This window comes from Leptonychotes weddellii, chromosome 14 (assembly GCF_054177405.1).
Source record: "Leptonychotes weddellii isolate Sample4059 chromosome 14, ASM5417740v2, whole genome shotgun sequence".
NCBI classification, from domain to species: Eukaryota; Metazoa; Chordata; class Mammalia; order Carnivora; family Phocidae; genus Leptonychotes; species Leptonychotes weddellii.
In genome coordinates, this window is record NC_138382.1 from 2,195,466 (window position 1) to 2,217,939 (window position 22,474).

Below are 22,474 nucleotides of genomic sequence, written 5' to 3' on the forward strand. Positions count from 1 at the left end.
GGCCGCCAGGGAGCTGTGGCGGGGTGTGACCGACCCGTTCTGTCGTGTTCCCGGTCACACACGTGCGTCTGGACACGAAGTGAGGCACGTGGCGCTGTGAGGAGGGGTACAGACTCCTTGCCTGAGGATGTGTTCACACTCTTGAGTTACTTGCGGACTTTTAATTTTTCCTTCTAGAAGAAACTTTTTTCTCTATTATCGTAGTAGTATCTTTAAACATGAGAAATATTTAAAAGAAAATAAACAGTTGACCTTGAACAACACAGGTTTGAACTGCATTAGACGTGGATGTTTTTGATAAACACAGGATAGTACTGTAAACGTATTTTCTCTTCCTTGTGATTCTCTTAATGACGTTTTCTTTTTTTAGCTTACTGTACTGATAGGATATGGTATATAACACATATTACATGTAATATGCATGTTAACTGTTTATGTGATCAGTCAGGGTTCGGGTCAATAGTAGGCTGTTAGGAGTTGTTTTTGGGGGTTCAGAAGTTCCATGTGGAGTTTTGGCTCTTTGGGGGTCAGCACCCCAACCCCCTTGTCGCTCAAGGGTCACCTGTAATTGCCTGAAGTTGTACAAGAGAAAACCATGTTAAGCACTTAAATCTTTTTTTTTTTTTTTTTTAAAGATTTTATGTATTTATTTGAGAGAGAGAATGAGAGAGAGCACATGAGAGGGGGGAGGGTCAGAGGGAGAAGCAGACGCCCCGCTGAGCAGGGAGCCCGATGCGGGACTCGATCCTGGGACTCCAGGAGCATGACCTGAGCCAAAGGCAGTCGCTTAACCAACTGAGCCACCCAGGCGCCCTAAGCACTTAAATCTTTTTTTAATGGTACGTTGTGGGGATTGAGGGGATTCCCCTCAGTTTGAAGTTATGTATGGCTTTGTGTTTGAGTTTTTAAAACTTTCGGCATTTTTCCATGTCATTGAGTAATTTTTGAAAATCTGTTGTATTGAATTTTTATGGATATGTGTAATTTATGTAACTGTTCTTGGACAGGTAAGCCATGGTGAGCATGTAAGTTTTATTAAAAGAGCGGGCTGTGTTTCAATAATTTTATTTTTTGTTACTGGGCTCAGGTTTAATGAAGTGGCAAAGTGGGAAAAGTTTTGAAGGATATGAGCTTTAGAATCTAAGTCCATTCAGATTTGAATGGATCAGTTTCCTTTTGCAGTGAATGCCCTGGTCACCCTGAGGTCACCCTGTGTCCTCACCCGCCCCTGTGTCATTTGCTGCCTCACGTTCCGTGAATGTTTGTTGGCCCTGTGGACTTTCCTGATGGATGTTTTGGAAGTTTGGTGCGTGGGCATGGTGAACAGTGCCCCCCCCGCCCCCCACCGCAGGGGCCCTGCTGCCTCGGGTGGCAGGGGCACACATGTGTTATGCAGAACTTGTCTGTCACGTACTGATCTTTCACAGGTTACGTGGTACGCCTGCTGTGATCCTCTTAGTGGGGCCGTGTAGAAACAGCACACAGGTGTTTCTGCCAGGGGGTACTGCAGGCTCAGCTGACACTGTGGGTGGTTTCTCCTGTAAGGAGTGAAATTTGGTATTACGTATGTTTTTACTTTTTTTTTATTGTAGAGAGAGCTGGAGGGAAGGGGGTGTGGCGGGAGGGGCAGAAGGAAAAGGAGATAGAGAATCCTAAGCAGGTTCCACCCCCAGTGCGGAGCCCAACGCGGGGCTCAATCTCACGACCCTGAGATCATGACCTGAGCCAAAACGAAGAGTCCGGATGCTCAATGGACTGAGTCACCCAGGCACCCCTGGAATTTTTAATTAGCATATATTTTGGAGATTTTACGAATGGCAAGGGAAGCTATATTTAAAATTTAAGTGATTACTTTCAATTTGAAATAGTAAGAAGATGCTGGTTTGCTTTTTAGGGTGAAGGGGTGGTGAGAAGCACGGACGCAGCGGAGACCATGACCGGCAGCGCTGCGGCTGATCCTGCCTCCTGTACCAGAGGTAAGAGGAGCTGCCACAGCTTTAAGTTACCAGTGCCCTGTTTTCCAAGTTCACTTTTAGTTCAGTGCAACGGAAATGTTTTTGTTTTAAAGCCTTCTTTAAGACAGCTGATGGGTTGTGAACAAACTGATCTCACTGTGAGAGAAGCTGGGAGTAAGTACACAAGATCCCCCATCAGTGTGCAGGGAGTGTAAAGTAAGAGCAAAGAATTCTAAATGAAATGTGTCCAGTTTGTCCAGTTAAGGGAGAAATCTTATGAACTCAGAAATGATTGCTTCCTTAAATATAGCCTACACCAGTGGTTCTCAAAGTTTTAGGTATCAGGACCCCTTAACACCCTTTAAAAAGCCCCAGAGCTTCTATTTATTTGCATGATAGCGATCAGTACTTGTAATATCTAAAGTTAAAACTGAGAAATTCTAAAAATTACTTTGTAATTCTCATACAAGTAACAATGATAAACCCACTACCTGTTAACATAGCATGTATTTTTTTTAAGATTTGTTTATTTGAGAGAGAGGGAAAGAAAGGCAGAGGGAGAGAGAATCTCAAGCAGACTCCCTGCTGAGCGTGGAGCCCGACATGGGGCTCGATCCCCAGACCCTGAGACCGTGACCTGAGCTGAAGTCATGAGTCACACGCTCAACTGACTGAGCCACCCAGGTGCCCCAACATAGCATATTTTTATGAAAAATAACTTCCCAAAGTTAGATTGTAGTGCGGAGAGCAGCCTTGTTTTACATCTTTGCAACTCTTTACCGACCGGCTCAGTAGCGTGGTGGTTTCACTGTCCCGTGTCATGCAGCCTCCTGAAAACCTCGCTGGACACTCAGGACAGAGCGCAGGGAGGCTCAGCGCCCGCTCCTTCCATCAGGAGAATGGTTTTGATGCTTCGGACCCCTCAAAGGGTCTTGGGAGCTTCAGACCATTATTAGAGATCTGGCCTGACTGTCCCAGAAGTGACATCTTCAGAGAGAGTTCAGTAATTCTGCCTCTAATTTTTCGGAGTAGCTTGTCCTAACAAGACATTTTTACAAAAGTATTCCAGTTGTATTCACAAGTGTGTTTTCTTTTGCATTCTCACGTGTGGTAAATGTGTGGTTCAGTAAAAATCTTCACTTACGAGGCGACTTGAGTGGTGTGTCGGTCTGGTACAGAAGCAGCCTGTCTGGCCTGGGGGGGGATGCTGCCTGCGGTCAGCCCGGCTCCTCTTCTTGTGGGCGCCTAAGGAGTAACGTCACTGTAGTTAGGCCTGAGATCTAAGAAGAAAGAAATTACCACTTGCTGTGGTAGCTGAGGTCCATGATTTTTGACTTACGGTGTTGATGGTACATAACAAGATGTGTTAGGGCCAAAATTTGATCTTTGCCCTATTAATTTTTGTGTGTTTGCCACTTGGATTTAATTGTGGATTATTATTTTTTAACTAAAACTATAATTCGTCTACCCACCTGCACCCCCAAGTTAAAAAACCAGTTGCTAGGAAAATCATGCAGCCTACACGTTAATTCTGCATGCGTGTTCCAAGAAGAAAGCTTAGCAAATGCTCTAGTTTCCAAGAGAATGTTTTGAGCACCAGTCTAAATTTAATTATGCTCTGAGTAATGACCTCATGTAATACATGTTTAGAATTTCTAAGTATTTTTATATTACTGTTGAGATTGTTCAACAACTTTGGTTATCTTTGAGCAGAGTTATCTTGGACACCAATGGGTTATGTTGTTCGGCAGACATTATCTACAGAACAGTCAGCAGCCCCTAAAAACGTTACTTCCATGATAAACCTAGAGACGGTCGCTTCGTCAGCAGACTCTAAAAGCGTTAGTATGTCACCTCCTGAAGTTTTATCTTCAGATCCTTCCTACAAAGAGAAACACATCCACTCTGCTAAAAAGGTATGTGTCACGTTTGGATTATGTTGATCTTCTGTGCCACTGAATAGTCTTTTTATCTCGGATCCTAACAAAGTGTTTCATTCTGTACTGTAGTCGCTAATTTGAGTTGGTTATATAGAACCTCAGTCAGGGAACACAAGTGGTAGCTTTTTGAGTAAGGGATGATGTAGATTTTACACCCATGGTCTTAAAACATCTGTGAACCATTTTGAAGTCTTTAAAGAAGAGATGCTGGCAGAAGTTCATGCTCTGGTGTATAAAGTCCTGCCTTTTTTCCCCCTCGTCTTTCATCTGTTGAATTTAAATTGCTTTTACCTACTAAGGTAAGGGCAGGAAGACAACTGAATTCCACCTTTTGTGGTCATCTGGTATATGTTACTGATTCTTGGTTAGTTGCAGCTTATCTTAAGATAGCATTTCAGAATCCATTTTTCCCTTTCAATTCAAATAATTTTAAGTTGTCATTTTCATCGGTCCCTAGATTTATTTCTCCACAAGCCTTTTTTATTGGTCTAAATTTTGTTCTTGATTTTCATTGTGTATTGATACATTATTTTAGGTGGAAATATGGCCACGTTTGTTGAGTGCAGTGGTGCCCTTTTTGAGTAAGAGGACACTTCCTGTTACCCAGAGTGTCATAGACCACCCCCCACAAACGGAAGCTGTGTGTTGACGGTCTGTTGATGGAGGGAAGGTGTGCTGACAGTTACGGTGAGGTCAGACCTGTATGCTTGTCCTCACGGCTTTATGAACAGTGTGAAGGACACCGGAGTTGCGGGCGAGTCCCCCTCTGAGTACACGTGGCGCTACCAGCTGTGGGCATGAGGGCCCAGGCGACACGGCAGGCCTCGGGCTGGGGCCGCCCCTTGGCTGCTGTCTCGCTGTCTGAACCAGAGTTCCTCATGCACGGTTAAGATTCTCAGAGATAATATTAACGTTTTTATTTTCTTAGAACCTTTTTTTTTTAAGATTCCATTTATTTATTTATTTGAGAGAGAGACAGCGGGAGCTGGGAGCCCAACACAGGGCTCAGTCCCAGGACCCTGGGATCATGACCTGAGCCGAAGGCAGACACTTAACCAACTGAGCCACCGAGGCGCCCCTAAAATTGGTTTTTAATTATAAGTGTAAGAAAAGTTTATTTTAGAAAAGTTCTAAGATAAAGACAAGAAAATCGCCTGTAGTCTCACAACCCAGGGGACATGATCTCCTTGTGTAATGGGGATGGTAGGATCACGATGGTTTTTCCCTCTGAAACCCTGTGTTGTGAGTTCTTATTACCGAAATAGCAAATGTAATACCACAAAGACCTACTCATGAAGGAGGTCATCTTCCCTTTGTTGCCCACCTCTCGGAAGCCTGCATTAACAACTGGGTATATATCTATCTCAGGCTCCTCAGAATGTCAACAAATAGAGGTTGGTTTTTTAAGTTTTTTTTTTTTTCTTTTAAAAATGAGACCATTCTACACATCTCATCCTTCAAAGTTGCTTTTTCACTTATGGACAGGTCCTTTAGGTTAGGAGGTAAACATTCTTTCCAGTAGCCACTGGAGGGTAAGTCCCCGCTGGGGATAAAACAAAGGCCCTGCTCTCTTAGCGCCTCCATTCTGATAGACCAGCCCCATGGTGTAGACTGGTGGTGATTGGTGCTTCAGAGGAGACGGAGAGGGACAGGCTGCATGGAGGTGGGACTACCCTTGAACTGGAATGAGGGCACAGTCCTGGCCTGGATCCAAGTGTGGGTGCATATGCAGAGGCCCTGAGGCCAAGGTGCATTTCACCTGACTTGAGAGGGAGGGTGGGAGCTGTGGCGTCACATTCAGCAGGTGTGGGATGGGCCCACACATTTGTCTGGTTTGAGGGCTCCACAGGGGTTTCAGATGTGTGATCAGGTTTAAGGACCACTGGGCCATGGTGTTAGAAATGGCTCACTCGGATTTATTTTTTTTACTTTATTTTTAAAGATTTTATTTATTAGAGGGAGGGAGTGCGCGCATGTGCGCACATAAGCAGGGGGAGCGGCAGGCAGAGAGAGAAGCAGACTTCCCTCTGAGCAGGGAGCCCGATGCAGGGCTCGATCTCAGGACTCTGGGATCATGACCTGAGCCGAAGGCAGACGCTTAACCAACTGAGCCACCCAGGCACCCCCAACACACCTGGGTTTATGAAAAGACTTCAAGTTGGTATTAGAGATGTTAAAATAATATTCTCTGGTTCGGAGTAGGTATGTCCAAATCTACCAGTTTCAAAATAATTGGATACGACAGCTTTTTCAACAGATTTCTTTTCCTTGAGAAGTACTCTACTGAATGCTGGGTCTTTGGAAAATAGAGATGAGGAGCCAAACTCTGAACAAAGTTGCCATGTGGTTAAACAACTTGGTATCTCAGGTTTGCTCTGATTCATGGAAGTAAACATTCTATTGAATGCCTTAAAAACCCATGATTTTTGCTGTGTTTTTTGTTCTGTCGAGTCCAAAGCATCACAAGGTGGCGATCCTGAACAGAATGAAGCCTCAAGAAAGCATAAGAAAAAGAAAGAAAAGTCTAAATCAAAATATGAAGTCTTGACCGTTCAGGAACCACCAAGGATTGAAGTACATTTCTATTTATTACTCACCTTTTATGATACAATGAATGGGCCTGCCCTAATAGAAATACAGATTCATACGGGCTTCCTAAGTGAAAATCTCCAACATTCCCTTCGATAATCTTTGCCCAGTGCTAAAGAGAATAGCCGTCCCCCATACTCTTTGCTTTGGCGGCCCAGTGCAGTGGCTGAGTCCTAGTGGGCACCCGGTGAGCGGGCGTGTGCGTGAGTAGTCGAGAGGGGTACTTGTGTGGAGATCTAGTGGTGTGCGTACTGTAGTGCTCATACTTACTCCTCAGTACCTTGGTCACCTGTTTTTCCTTGCTTTGGCATGCTGGCTTTTGCAGGGTCTCCTTTTCTATCCAGAAATGTGAATGTAATGTACTTCACTCTAGAGAGAAATTAGAATCCCATAGCTCCATCATGGGCCCTGGCCAGGAGAATTGCACAAACTTGCAGTAGCACTCTGTGAACTGTTTTCTTGTGGTACCGCAAGATAGCCCCTGTCCTGCAAGGAGTTGCCCTGGGTTCAGACTCAATACCAGACTCAACAGCCTGGCTCCGGGTGCTCAGCTCTGCTGCGTGCCATCCAGCTTAGGGCCAAACCTGAGAGTTTCCCACAAACCTGGGGGCTCCCAGGGCTCCTGGCATACTCCCTGAGGACACTAGGGTTGCATGTGTGAAGACCTACGATCCTGGCAGAACATTATGGTTTGGGCCAACAAATAATTCGTGGAGTTCTGCTCCCATATCCCACATAACTTCTCTGAGTCACCTAAAATGCTAAGAAAAGCACGTAAGATGTTTTTAAATGACTTCAACATCGTCATTAGAGGCCTGTTGCCCTATTTTCTATTTTATTTCTATTTTCTAGCCTGGGAGCAGCACACGGGACAGGGTACTTCCATCACCTGAGTCTAGACTGACAATTACTCTGACGGAAACACAGTTGAAGGCTGGGTGCTTGAACACGTTTGTGCCCGGGGGTCCGGGGCATCTGCGTCCTCAGGGGCCCACCCGCCTGCTCTCCAGGGCAGTGGGATTAGAACTGTGGTCTTTAAATTTGTTTCTAAGAGTAAAACAGTTTGGGGGCTGTTTTAGATCCCCTTCAAACTCTGTGGGAGCCTGTTACAGACAGAGAACACGGGCAAGGAACAGCTTGCACGTGGCACACTTGACTCTTGTGATCTGCGAAGAGCTAAAGGGTGTGTGGTTTACTTAGGATGCCGAGGAGTTCCCCAATCTGGCAGTTGCGTCTGAAAGAAGAGACAGAGTAGCATCTCCGAACTTTCAGTCTCAGCAGCAGCCGCAGGTAATTTTTAGATTGACCCTGTTGTTGCTTTAGGCCTAACTTTTCTTGCTCAACTAAACTCTCGAGAAAAACTCTTTTCCAGACTTCTTTATGTACCAAGAAAGGTGGTTTGGGTTTGATTTCTTCCTTTACTGGAGAATCACATGCAGGGTGTCGGCGTACAGTTGCTGTAGGCGCACGCGTCTGTCACCTTCGTGAGAAGACCGCTGGTAGCTACCATGCTACGTCAGAAAGCGGGGAGCACGGGCTGCTGGGGGTCTTGGACGCAAAGCTAAAAGGTTGCCTGTGTATTCGGGAAACAGGAGTTTCTTTGTGAGGCAGCAGTGTCTGACAAAACAAAATAAGGAGACCCCCCCCCCCGCCCCCCACCGCAGATTCAACTCTAAGCGGTCAGTACAAGGTGAAGAGAGGACTCTCCTTGAGCCCCCTGCCCCGCTGTGGATTCGTCATCCAGGTGGAGAACTTGCACACTTGGTCCCATTTCTTCACTGGTCTCCAGCATCCTCACTGCCATTTTGCCTTCTCAAGTGGGGGCATTATTTTCACATCTGTGAGAAGTAAAATTCTAAACGTTGTGCAGATTCACTGGAATTCCCATGGTATAGCGTGGTCCTCTTCCGTCCCTGGCATGGAGTCTCTGTAGCCGCTGCGTGGCACGCTGGGCTCGCCCGTTGACGGGACCCTCGGCCGGGCCGGAGGGCAGGGTGGATGTGCTGAGCGCATGCGTGCGGCAGCTTGCCTCGGCAGCTTTTCACACGGCCTCAGGCCCCAGAAAACAGCTCTTTGAAGTAGAGCACGCTTCGTGCCTAATTTCATACCTGCTGCGTGCATTTTGGACTTGTGTAAATTCTTGGTCGTATCCCCATGATTCCATGGCATTCGATCGGCTCCTCCAGGCAGTTGGAGGCAGTGTGGTACCGAGGAGACAGTAACACCGATCGGTTAGCCTCACGCACGGACTCCTGTTACCAAAGGCTCTGCACAAGTCCTGGTTTCTTCCCTGCAGGTGTGTGCTCTTCTTCACAGTGCAGATGCAGACAGAGAGAAACCCAGGGCTAGGAGAGAAGGAGGAGATAAAGAACCACGGCAGTCACATTGGAAGATAATGTGGGATTATCTGGGTTTTTCTTTAATTTTTTAAAGATTTTTTTTTAATGGTCGCTATAAATAGATTTCATTTTATCTTTTATATGACTTTTTGTCGTAAAACAAAAAGCACACTTGTAAAATACGCTATCCTAAGAAAACTTCTGATTTTTTAATTATTTAGAATAATTTTAAAAATAGTGGAAAGAAGAGCCAGATTCCAGTACAGTTGGATTTGGGAGGAATGCTGGCAGCCCTGGAGAAGAAGCAGCACTCGCAGAGTGCAACGCCGTCCTCCAGACCTGTGGTGGTCTCAGGTAAGAGCGGCTCTTCGTCTCTGGGGAAATGGCTGAGAGTCTCTTCCAGATAGGCTGCTCTGTGACTGTCTTATCTTTAATCAGAACAGCATGGTACTGGGATATAATGGAATAGGTTGGGAGTCCATAAATAAACCCACATATCTCTGGCCGGTGAATTTTTGACCAAAATATGTTCATTAAGAGAACAAGGAGCGGTTTTGAAAAATGGTGCTGGGACAGCTGGATTTCCACGTGCCAGGGAAAGCTGGGCTCCTGCCACACACTGTATGCAGTGGTTAAAGTGGAACAATGACCTAAATATAAACACTAAGCCCAAAAAACCCTTAGAAAAAAACAAAGGTGGGGCGCCTGGGTGACTCAGTCGGTTAAGTGTCCGACTCTTGGTTTCAGCTCAGGTCGTGATCTCAGGTGGGGCTCCATGCTCAGTGGGGAGTCTGCTTGAGATTCTCTCTCCAAAAAAAAGAAAGAAAAAAAACAAAGGTAAATTTCATGACTTAGGATTAGGCAGTGAATTTTTAGCTAGGACACCAAAAGCACAGGCCACAAAAGCAAAAATAAATAGGATTTCATCAAAAACAAGAACTTTTGTGTACCAGAGGACATTATCAAGAAAATGAAAAGATAATTTACTTACGGAAGGCGAGAAAATGTTTGCAAATCATATATCTGATAAGGATTTGATGTCCAGAGATCTACGAACTCCTCCTACAGCTCAACAATAAACACCCACTGAAAAATAGGCAAAGGACTTGACATTGCTCCACAAGAAGATACACACATGGCCAGTAACACATGGAAAGATGCTCAACATCATTAGTCCCTAGACGAATATGAGCCAGCACCACAGGGAGATAGTTCTTCATACGTGCTATGGTAGCTGTCGTCAGAAACAGGGAAAATAACAGGTGTTGGCAAGGATTTGGAGAAAGTGGAGACCACTGGGAAACGGGAGAGGGTGAGACCACTGTGGGAGGCAGTCTGGCAGCTCCTCAGAACGCTATGTAGGGGGTTGCCGTGTGCCCGGCAATTCCGTACTCCAAGTGCACCCAGACACTTGCAGGCCAGCGCTCATAGCAGCATTATTCCAAATAGTTAAAAGTGGAGACGCCTCCAAACGTATATCAGCACAAATGGGTAAACAGAGTGTGGTCCAGCCGTACAGTGGACTGGTACTCAGCCTTAAAAGGAAGGAAGTTCTGCCACCTGCCGTGACATGCGGAAACGTGAAAACTAATTCTGCTAATGAAATCAGCCAGCACAAAAGGGCCCATGCTACATGAGAGATCTAGAATAGACAAGTCACAGAAAGGGCTAGAGGGTACCTGGGGTTAAGGGTATGGGGAGTTACTGTTTCGTGGGGACAGACTTTTAGTTTGGGGCACGAAAAATTTTGGGGAATAGGTGGGGGTGATGGTTGCACAACATTGTGAATGTAATTGATGCCCCTGAATTGTGCGCTTAGGAATACTTAAAATACTAATTATTGTAAGTTACTTAAATACGATGAGTTTAAGAAAGGGCAGTTAAGTGTTGTAACACTTATGTGGTCATGAGCCTAAAATATTTACTCCCTGGTCCTTTAAGGAAAAGCTGGCTGGCCCTGATCCGTCCACCCATCGGTATTTTATTTTTTGGGGGCATTTCAGAGTTGCAGACCTTGGCCGACGTCACCTCTCAGTGCGGCAGCGCGTGTGGCATTGACTAGCATTTATGGTTCTTGTCTTTGGAGGTGAAGCATGCGTATGGTGAAACGCACAGATCTTAGGGATGCCCTTTGCAGAGTATCCCAGCCTCCGTCAGCACCCTTGGAAGCTCCCTTGGCCCCGCCCAGCAGGTTCCTGCTGGGCCCCAGGCAGCCCTGTGCCTGTTCTTTGTCACAGATTTCCTTTTCCCTGTTCTAGAGCTTCATAGAAATGGGATCCTGCAGTGTATGCTCCTTCGTGTAAGGCTTCCTTCACTCATCAGGGTGTTTTTGAGATTTACTCCTGTGTGTGTGTGTGTGTGTGTGTGTGTGTGTGTGTAGTTCCTTTTTGTTTTTTGTTTTTATTTATTTATTTTTTTAAAGATTTTGTTAGAGAGGGGCACCTGGGTGGCTCAGTTGGTTAAGCGACTGCCTTCGGCTCAGGTCATGATCCCGGAGTCCTGGGATCGAGTCCCACGTCAGGCTCCCTGCTCAGCAGGGAGTCTGCTTCTCCCTCTGACCCTCCTCCCTCTCATGCTCTCTGTCTCTCATTCTCTCTCTCGCAAATAAATAAAATCTTAAAAAAAAAAAAAATTAAAAAAAAAAATTTTGTCAGAGAGCATACGCACGCATGCACAAGCAGGGGGAGGGGCAGAGGGAGAAGCAGGCTTCTCTGCTTGAGCAGGGAGCCCAGTCATGACCTGAGTGGAAGGCAGACACTTCACTGGTGCCCCGCTTTTTTGTTTTTTATTCAGGTGAAATTCAAGTAACATAAAACTACTGATTTTAAGGTGTATAATGCAGTGGTGTGGAGTTCATCCACAGTGTTGTGTAGTCTCGTTTTTCTGGTTCCACACTTTTTCATCCTGCGAAAAGGAGACCCCTGCCCACTAAGCTCCCCATTTCCCCAGCCCCTAGCAACCCCCAGTGTGCATTTTCTCTGTGGATTTTCCTGTTCTGACGTGTTATATAAATGGAATGGTACAATTTGTGACCTTTTGTGTCAGTCTATTTTCTTTTTTTTTTTAAAGATTTTATTTATTTATTAGCACAAGCAGGGAGAGGGACAGAGGGGGAGTGGCAGAGGGAGAGAGAGAAGCAGGATCCCCGCTGAGCAGGGAGCCCGATGCGGGACTCGATCCCAGGACCCTGAGATCATGACCTGAGCCGAAGGCAGACGCTTAACCGACTGAGCCCCCCAGGCGCCCCGTGTCGGTCTCTTTTCACTTGGGAGAGTGCCTTGGACTTCCGTCTGTGTTCCTGCGTCAGCATTTGGCTAGTTTTTGTGGCTGAGTCCTATTCCCTCAGCCACGGTTTGTTTGCCCATTCATCCCCTGACGGACATTTAGGTTGTCTGCACCTTTGGCTGTTGTGAATAGTCCCTTGGTGCTGTTCAGGTACCGCTGTTTGAGTATCTGTTCTTGATTCCCGTGGGAGCGGAACTGCTGGGCCACGTGGTGGGGTGTGTTTGCTTTATAAATCTGCCAGACCTGTTTCCATACCGTGTGTGTGCTATCTTACCCTCGCCAGTAGTGTGTGGACTCTGCTGCTTCCACATCCTCACCAGCATTTGGTCATGTCAGTGTCACTTGGAGCCTTTCTCGGGGACCGGGCTGGAGGGGGCATATTTTTGAAGCTGAAAATTCGGAATGCCGTGGGTCATTTTTGTACGGGCTGCTGGATGGCATGCAGCGAGCATTCCTGAGTAGCATTCTCATGGCCGCAGTACGAGGAAGCGTACGTGGCAGTTTGAGAGTGGCGTTCACCCCCAGCCCAGCGCACAGCCTTACAGTTCTGAATGCAGTTAATTGGGCTGAAACACGGTGGCTGAGGCAGCAGCAAACAGCGTGTCCCTCGTGCCTCTGTTTCTCCCCGACGCTGCGTTCCCGGGCGCCGTGTGGGAGCGTGCCGAGAGCGTGGGCTCTGGGCCTGTCTCGGACTTTGGTCAGGTGCAGTGAAATCCCTGGGGCTGGGGCCAAGGTTGGGGCAGGGGTGTTTTTAGCAAGCACACGGGAGGATTCGTTGTTCCGTCCTCTTTTTTTTTTACTTTTCGTTAATGCAGTGAGGCCTGTCCCATGAGTGTTGCCCAGCTCCCGTGGTTGTCAGCACTGTGCTGCTCCGGTTGTGTCTGTGACCCAACTTCCAGTTTTTCTGAAGTGCTTCTAAGCACCTGGTAGACGTTACATCATTTCCCGCGTAAGTACGTCCGTTGGCACGTCTGCCTGGCAGTGGCTGTGTGCTTCCGCGGACCACCCGGCCACCCTCCGACGGTGTTAGTGCTTGCTTCTCACTAGGGTCTACTCTCCAGTCTGTATTTAAATTTCCTTGGTTGTCTCAGTGATGTTGGTAGTTTTACTGGTAGCAGGATCCACAGTTGGGGTTCATTGCGAGTCTGAGTGACTAGTAGACACACCAAAGCTTGGGACCACTGCCCCTTTGGGTAGTCTTCCCTGCGCATTGCTTTTCTCAGCTCATTTGGGAAAGGCCTCTAGGGCTTTGATTGTACACAAGTGTTGTTTTCAGACTAGTGCAGGTGCTTTGGTAGGAGGTGATAATTTGTGGGTTACCGATGGGCAGAGTCAGCTTTTCCTCGGCAGTTAGTTTTGGGCTTGTTCTGTATTTTTTGCTGAGGTGGTGAGTCAGGTGTGGCCACAAGAGGAGATAGAAGAGAGGCTCAGGAAAACACAGTTTATAATAGTCCCAGGTCCTAAAGACAGGAGGCACGGCCACCTGGGCAAGCACCAGCGTAGATGGCAGGCAGAGGACAGAAGCAAAGGGAGGCTTTAGGCTGGAGCCTTTGTTGGGGTTTCCATGGGCAGGAAAGGGTGCACTGTTTAGGACTGGTCAGTTTGAATAATTGCGACGAGCCCTGCGCTAGAGGTATCCCTGGTTGCCCCGCCCCTGGCCCTGGGATGATTAAGGGATGTTGCCTGCTGGCTGCACAGGCCAGAGGAGGTCTGGATCTGGGTGGACTAGTTTGCTATCAGCCATGTTCCAGGCTGGACCCTTTGGTATCTCTAAGAGTCGGCGGGCCCAGGAGGGACACTCTCCTTAGCTGTGAAAGCCTTTAAGATGTCAAAACATCATGATAAACAGAAAATACACAAACATAATGCAGGGCTTCAGTCATGGGTCACAGCAGAAGTTACTTTAGCCTTATGTTTTTCAGAGCAGGTATTTGAGTAACCTGCATCAGCCTCAGAGAAATCGGGAAGACTTTCAGCCACCCCTCTGATTCTGCAGAATGTAGCTTCCTGGGGAGCCTGCAGGGGGCTGTGTAAGCTGTTGACTGAGCTTTCTAGACCTTCAGTCAAAGGTGAAAGCACGAAGGCAGAGGAAAAGACCTCTGAGGGGTACGAGATGGCTCTTTTGGGACTAGGTTCAAGTTGGACCTTTTAGATGGAATTGTGTGTGAAATAAACAGTTGAGCAAGGAGTGGGAAATCAGAAGAGATTTTTTTTTTTTAAAGAAGCATCTTGTATTTTGGTTTGTAGAACCCATAGAGGTGGAGGAGTAATAGAAACTTTAAAATTGGCTAGTCAGAAACCAAGAAGATAATTCTATAATCACATGTGACTAAAAATACATAATACAGATGGTCAAATCGTTCTAAAATATTTTTAAGAGGCAAATTTTATGTTTCCTGACCCAGGTCACATTTTTAAGTAGTTTCAGGTTGAATTGTGAGGCTGGGATTTTGATAATATCGAAATGATATTTTGGCCAGAATCCCAGGAATGCCTAAATCCCGATGTGCCCATCTCCTTCCCTTTTGACATTACTAATGGAACCATCTTTACCAGGAAAAGTAAAAACCAGTGAAGAGGAATTCAGGGTTTCTCTTTATCTTTAGCTGAGCCAGTGCCAAGTACCCCTCTGCAGAGCTTTCTGGCGAGAACACAACTTAACTCAAAGGGCTTTGGGCTTGAGTCTGTTCTGGACCCCAAATCAGGTCTGCCCACCTGGCTGCCAGGATGATGAGGAGGAGATACGTGCTTTTACCGGCAGCAGAGGGAGGAGTAGCCGTGGTTCCTTAGCAGACAGTGCCTTGAAATCTACGGTGTGTTTCTTTTAGACACATATAGTCACATTTTTCTTTCTTACCCAGTCAGACAGTCTCTGCCTCTTGAGTGGGGTGTTTCCTTCATTCACATTTAATGTAGTTGTTACTGTGGTTGGATTTACATCTGCTGTTTTGCATGTTTTTTAATTCTGTCATGTCTTCCTTGTTCCTCTTTAATTGTCTTTTATGTTAAGTAAATAATTTTTTAATATATATATATTTATTTATTTTTAGAAGCAGGAAGGGATGGGGCGGGGGGAGAGAGAGAGAGAATCTTAAGCAGGCTTCACGCCTGGGGCTGGATCCCATGACCCTGAGATCAGGACCTGAGCTGAAATCAACAGAATGACTCTTAACCGACTGAGTACCAAGGCGCCCCAAGTAAATATTTTTAGAGTACCATTTTGATTCCTTTATTAAAATTTTTAATTTTCTTAAAAATAGGAAGGTAAGTGGTTGCTCATGAATAAGGAAAGTGATTGCTCCAGGAACCACAGTATACGTATGAGTGTCTGCACTGGAGAAACTTTACTCCAGTGTAACCCTTCTCTCCCTCTCTGTCTGGGCTGCCGTTGTCTGCGTCACACCTGTATACGTTATAAACAAAACGGGACGGTGTTGGAAGGACTTCTCTCTGCAGTCATGTCTTTTGAAGAAACTAAGACAAGGAATGAGAAGAAAATGTGTGTTTGCCAGCTTTATATTCACAGTTGTCCATGTTCTGTATTTATTCCTCTGGAGTTCGTTACCGTCCGGTGGCACTTCCGTCAGCATTTCTTCTGAAGGCCTTCCTCTCATATCATACAGGGGTTTGCTAAGCAGCAGATTCTCTCATGCTTTGTTTGTCTAGGAACATCTTTAGTTCGCATGTAGTTTTGGAAAGATAGTTTTGCTGGATATAGAATTGCTGCTTGGCGATTTTTTTCTCCCTCAGTACAGGCGTACCTTGGAGATATCATGGGTGTGGTTCCAGACCACTGCAATAAAGTGGATATTGCAGTAAAGCAAGTCAAGATTAATTTTTGTTTTCCAGGGCATATAAAAGTCATGCTTACACTGAACTATAGTCTGTTAAGTGCAACAGTGTTACGTCTAAAAATCAGTGTACATGTCTTTTTAATATTTATTTATTTGTCAGAATGAGAGTGAGAGAGGCAGGCAGAGGGAGAAGCAGACTCCCCGCTGAGCAGGGAGCCCGATGAGGGACTAAATCCCAGGACTCCAGGATCTTGACCTGAGCTGAAGGCAGATGCTTAACTGACTGAGCCACCCAGTCGTCCCAACAATGTACATATCTTAATTAAAAAATATTTAAAAAAAATGCTAACCACCATCTGAGCTTTCAGGAGCCATAATCTTTTTGCTGGTGGAGGGTCTTGTCTGATGTTTAAGGCTGCTGACCCATCAGGGTGGTGGCGGCTGTGGCCATTTCTGAAAGTAAGACAACCCTGATGTTTGCCGCATGGATTGACTCTTCTTTCAGGAACAATTTCTCTGTAGCATGTGATGCTGTTTGGTAGCATTTTACCCACAGTAGGACTTCTTTCAAAACTGGAGTCCAGGGACGCCTGGGTGGCTCAGTCAGTTAAGCATCTGCCTTTGGCTCAGGTCATGATCTCAGAGTCTTGGGATTGAGTCCCATGTCGGGCTCCTCCCTGCTCAGCAGGGTGTCTTCTTGTCCCTCTCCCTCTGCTCCCCTCCACCGCTGCCCCGCTCACACTCTCTCTCTCTCAAAAAAAAATAAAGTCTTAAAAAAAACTGGAGTGCATCCTCCAACTCTGCCTCTGCTTTACAACTGCGTTCACGTGGTATTCTAAATCCTTTGTTGTCATTTCAGCAGTCTCATGGCATCTTTACCAGGTGTAGCTTCCATCTCAAGAATCCACATTCTTTGCTCATCCATAAGAAGCAACTCCTCATCTTTCCAAATTTTATCATGAGATTGTGGCAGTTCACTCCCATCTTCAGGCCACACTTCTGATCCTGGTTGTCTTGCCGTTTCTCCCACATCCGCAGTGACTTCCTCCACTGAAGTCTTGAACCCCTCAAAGCCACCCATGAGCGCTGGAATCAACTTCTTCCAAACTCCTGTTCATTCACTTCCCGTGAATCATGCATGTTAATGGCATCTAGGATGGTGAATCCTTTCCAGGATGTTTTCGATGGACTCTGCCCAGATCCATCAGAGGAATCACTATCTGTGGCAGCTGTAGTCTTACTAAAGGTATTTCCTAAAGAATGGGAGTTGAAAGTCAGAATTACCCCTGGATCCATGGGCTGAAGGATGGATGTGTGGTAGCAGGCATGAAAGCAACATTAATCTTGTCCATCTCCATCAGAACTCCTGGCTGACCAGGTGCACTGTCAATGAGCAGTTATATTTTGAGCGGAATCTTTTTTTTTTTGAGCCATAGGTCTCAGTTTTAAGTGGGCTTAAAATAGTGAACCATGTTGTAAACAGATGTGCCAGGCCCAGGCTTTCTTCTTTCATTTAAAGATCACAGGCAAAGTAGATGTAGTATAATTATTTTTTTTTCTAAATTCCAGTGTATTTAACATACAGTGTTATATTAGTTTCAGGTGTATGGTATAGAAATTCAGCAATTCTGTACATTACTCAGTGCTCATCACGGTAAGTGTACCCCATCACCCATTTCACCCATTACCCTGCCCACCTCTCCTCTGGTAACCCATCAGTTTGTTTTGTATAATTAAGAGTTTGTGTGGTTTTTTTTTCTTTGTTTCTTAAATTTCACATGAGTGAAATCATGTTACTTGTTTTTCTCTGACTTATTTTGCTTATCAGTATACTCTCTAGATCCATCCTGTTGTTGCAAATGGCAAGATTTCCTTTTTTTTCTTTTTACAGTTAAGTAATATTCCACTGAATATATGTATTTATACCACTTCTTTATTCATATATCAGTGGACACTTGGGTTGCTTCCGTAATTTGGCTATTGCAAATAATGCTGCAGTAAACATAGTGGTGCATATATCTTTTTTGAATTAGTGTTTTTGTATTCTTTCAGTAAATACCCAGTAGTGGAATTACTGGATCATAGGGTGGTTCTATTTTTAACTTTCTGAGAAGCCTCCATCCAGGTTTCCACGGTGGCTGCACCAGCTTGCATTCCCACCAACGGTGCATGAGGGCTCCCTTTCTCCATATCCTCGTCAACACTTGTTCCTTGTGTTTTTGATTTAAGCCATTCTTACAGGTGTGAGGTGAGATCTCATTGTGGTTTTGTTTTCCATTTCCCTGATGATTAGTGAAGTTGAGCATCTTTTCATGTGTCTGTTGGCCATCTGGATGTCTTTTTTAGAGAAATGTCTGTTCATGTCTTCAGTCCATTTTTAATTGGATTATTTGTTTTTTTGGTGTTACATTGTATAAGTTTTTTTAATGTATTTTGGTTACTAACCCCTTATTGGATATGTCATTTGCACATATCTTCTCCCATTCAGTAGGTTGTCTTTTAGTTTTGTTGATTGTTTATTTCACTGTGCAGAAGCTTTTTATTTTGATGTAGTCCCAATAGTTTATTTTTGCTTTTATTTCCCTTGTCTCCGGAGACATATCTAGAAAAATATTGCCATGGCTCATGTCAGAGAAATTATTGCCTGTGCTCTCTTCTAGGATTTTTATGGTTTCAGGTCTCACATTTAGGTCTTTAATCCATTTTGAGTTTATTTTTCTGTATGGTTTAAGAAACTAGCTGTCTCATTATTTGGCATGTAGCTGTCCAGTTTTCCCAACACCATTTGTTAAAGAGACTCTCTTTTCCCCATTGTATATTCTTGCCTCCTTTGTTGAAGATTAATTAGCCATATAATTGTGGGTTTATTTCTGGGTTTTCTATCCTGTTCCATTGATCTGTGTGTCTGTTTTTTGTGCTAGTACCGTACTGGTTTTTTATTTTTTTAAAGATTAATTAATTTATTTATTTTAGAGAGAGGGAGAGGGAAAGAGAATCTGAAGCAGGCTCGGCACTCGCGTGACTCTTGAGATCATGACCTGAGCTGAAACCAAGAGCTGGACGCCCAGGCGCCCTAGGACCATACTCTTTTGATTACTGGAGCTTTGCAGGATAACTTGAAGTCTGGGATTGTGATACCTTCGGTTTTGTTCTTCTTTTTTAAGATTGCTTTGACCATTTAGGGTCTTCTGTGGTTCTATAAAAATTTTAGAATTATTTATTCTCGTTCTGTGAAAAATGCTGTTGATATTTTGAGAGGGATTGCATTCAATCTGTAGACTGCTTTGGGTAATATGGACATTTTAACAGTATTTGTCCTCCCCATCCATGAACATGTTTAAGATTTTATTTACTTATTTGACAGAGAGAGAGAGAGAGCGCACAAGCAGGGGGAGTGGCAGGCAGAGGCAGAGGGAGAAGCAGGCTCCCTGCTCAGGGAGCCTGATGTGGGGCTTGATCCCAGGACGCTGAGATCACGACGAGACCATGACTTGAGCCGAAAGCAGAGGCTCAGCTGACTGAGCCACCCAGGTGCCCCAGCATGGAATATCTTTCCATTTGTTTGTGTTATCTTCAGTTTCTTTCGTCAGTGTTTTTTGGTTTTCATAGTACACGCATCTTTTACCTTCTTGGTTAAGTTTATTCCTAGGTATTTTATTGTTTTTTGGTGCAATTGTAAATGGGTCCGTTGTCTTTATTTCTCTTTATGGTATTTCATTATTAGTGCATAGAAATGCAGTGGATTTCTGTGCATTGATTTTGTATCCTGTATCTTTACTGAATTCATTGACCAGTTTTAGTAGTTTTTGGTGGAGTCTAGGGTTTTCTAGATATACTATTGTATCATCTGCTCATAGTGAGAGTTTGACTTCTTCCTTACCAATTTGGAAGACATTTTTTTTTTTATCTTTCTGTTTTCTGATTGCTGTGGCTCGGACTTCGGGTACTATGTTGAATAAAAGTGGTGACGTCCTTGTCTTATTCCTGACCTTAGGGGAAAGCTCCTAGTTTTTTACCATTGAGTGTGAGGTTAGCTGTGGATTTTTCGTAGATGGCTTTTATTATGTTCAGGTATGTTCCCTCTAAACCTACTTCGTTGAGGGTTATCATCATGAATGGGTGTTGTACTTGGTCAAATGCTTTTTCTGCATCTGTTGAAATGATCATATGGCTTTTATCCTTTTTCTTATTGGTGAGTGTATCATGTTGATTTGTGAATATTGAACCACCCGTGTATCCCAGGAGTCTCACTTGATCGTGATGAATGATTTTTTTTTAATGTATTGTTGAATTCAGTTTGCTATTTTCTTTTTTTTTTTTTAAGATTTTATCTATTTGACAGAGAGAGAGACAGCGAGAGCAGGAACACAAGCAGGGGGAGTGGGAGGGGGAGAAGCAGGCTTCCCGCGGAGCAGGGAGCCCGATGCGGGGCTCGATCCCAGGACCCTGGGACCGTGACCTGAGCCGAAGGCAGACGCTTAACGACTGAGTCACCCAGGCGCCCCTCAGTTTGCTATTTTCTTGAGGATTTTTGCATCTGTGTTCATCAGAGATAGAGGCCTGTAGTTCTCTTTTATTGTGGTGTCTTTATCTGGTTTTGGTATCAGGGTAATGCTGATTCATTCATAGAATGAATTTGAAGCTTTCCTTCCTCTTTTATCTTTTGGAATGGTTTGAGAAGAGTAAGTATTAACTCTTCTTTAAAGAAGAATTCTTTAAAGAATTCTTGGTAGAATTCACCTGTGAAGCCATCTGGCCCTGGAATTTTGTTTGTTGGGAGTTTTTTGATTAGTGATTCAGTTTCACTGCGGGTAATCGGTCTATTCAAATTTTCTATTTCTTCCTGATTGAGTTTAGGGAGATTATGTGTTTGTAGGAATTTATCCATTTCTACTCTATGCCAGCTTGTTGGCATATAATTTTTCATAATATTCTCTTATAATCTTTTGTATTTCTGTGGTTTTGGTTCTCTTTCATTTCTGATTTTGTTGATTTCAGTCCTCTTTTTTTTTCCCCCCATGTGTCTGGCTAAAAACTTAGTCAGTTTTGTTGATCTTTTCAAAGAACCAGCTCCTGGTTTCATTGATCTGTCCTATGTGGTTTTTTTTTAGTCTCCACATCATTTATTTCTGCTATAATATTTGTGATTTCCTTCCTTCTACGGGTTTGGGATTTTATTTCTTCTTTTTCTAGCTCCTTTAGGTGTAAAGTCAGGTTGTTTATTTCAGATTTTTCTTGCTTCTTGAAGTAGGCCTGTATTGCTATAATCTTCCCTCTTAGAACGACTTTTGCTGTATCCCAAAGATTTTGGACCATTGTGTTTTCATTCTCATTTGTTTCCATGTACTTTTTGATTTCTTAGTTGACCCATTCATTGTTAATGTTAGTAATCTCCTTGTATTTTTGTTCTTTCCAGATTTTTCCTTATAGTTGTTTGCTAGTTTCATAGTGGTGTGGTCAGAAAAGATGCATGGTATGACTTTGAGCTTCTTGAATTTGTTGAGACTTGTTTTGTGGGCTAATATGTGATCTATTCTGGAGGATGCTCCAAGTGCACTTGAAAAGAATGTACATTCAGCTGTTTTAGGATGGAATGTTCTAATTGGATCCATCTGTTGGATCCATCTGGTCCAGTGTGTCATTCAAAGCCACTGATTCCTTGTTGATATTCTGTTTGGATGATGTATCCATTGATGTTAGTAGGATGGTAGAGTTCCCTACTATTAGTGTATTACTATTGATTACTTACTTTGTTTGTTATTAAATGCTTTTATGTATTTGAGTGCTCCTACTTAGGGTGCACAAATATTTACAGTTATTATGTCTTCTTGTTGGATTGCCCTCTTTTTTTTTTTTAAAGATTGATTTTATTTATTTGTCAGAGGGTGAGAGAGGGAGCACAAGCAGGGGCAGAGGGAGAGGGAGAAGCAGACTCCCCACTGAGCAGGGAGCCAGACACGGGTCTCCATCCTAGGTCCCTGGGATCATGACCTGAGCCAAAGGCAGATGCTTAACTGACTGAGCCACCCAGGCGTCCCTGGACTGCAGTTTTGAAAGAAGTCCTATTGTGGGTAAAATGCTGCCAAACAGGATCTCATGCTACAGAGAAATTGTTCCTGAAAGAAGAATCAATCCATGCGGCAAACATCAGGGTTGTCTTACTTTCAGAAATGGCCACAGCTGCCACCACCCTGATGGGTCGGCAGCCTTAAACATCAGACAAGACCCTCCACCAGCAAAAAGAGGGAGAGGGAGAAGCAGACTCCCCATGAGCAGGGAGCCCGATGCGGGGCTCCATCCCAGAACCCTGGGATCATGACCTGAGCCTGTTTCTCTCTCCTTCTACTCTGAATGACAGCCTTGCTGGATAGTCGTCTCAGCTGCACTTTTTTCCTTGCAGCGCCTTGAACATACCATGCTGTTGCTAAGTATCCGCCCAAAAATCCGTTCATAGCCTTAGGGGGGGATTCCTTTGGATGTAACTATTCTCTCTTGCTGGTTTTGTTTTGTTTTGAGAGAGAGGGCGGGGAGAGGGGTAGAGGGAGGGTGAGAGAGAATCTTTTTTTTTTTAA

General features: G+C 44.6%; 1 protein-coding gene across 6 annotated transcripts in view; it reads left to right on the forward strand.

The window, feature by feature from the left end:
• SECISBP2 (SECIS binding protein 2) overlaps positions 1-22,474 on the forward strand; it is a 47,439-nt gene that overhangs the window by 8,561 nt on the left and 16,404 nt on the right. For 4 of the 6 annotated variants that reach the window (XM_081802736.1, XM_081802737.1, XM_081802741.1 and 1 more), the window contains 5 exons: positions 1,895-1,976; positions 3,669-3,871; positions 6,347-6,469; positions 7,685-7,774; positions 9,045-9,177. In XM_081802736.1, coding sequence (XP_081658862.1) covers positions 1,895-1,976; positions 3,669-3,871; positions 6,347-6,469; positions 7,685-7,774; positions 9,045-9,177 — 631 coding nt within the window. The remainder of the gene's footprint in view (positions 1-1,894; positions 1,977-3,668; positions 3,872-6,346; positions 6,470-7,684; positions 7,775-9,044; positions 9,178-22,474) is intronic. The other 2 variants (XM_081802738.1, XM_081802739.1) reach the window with 2 other exon arrangements.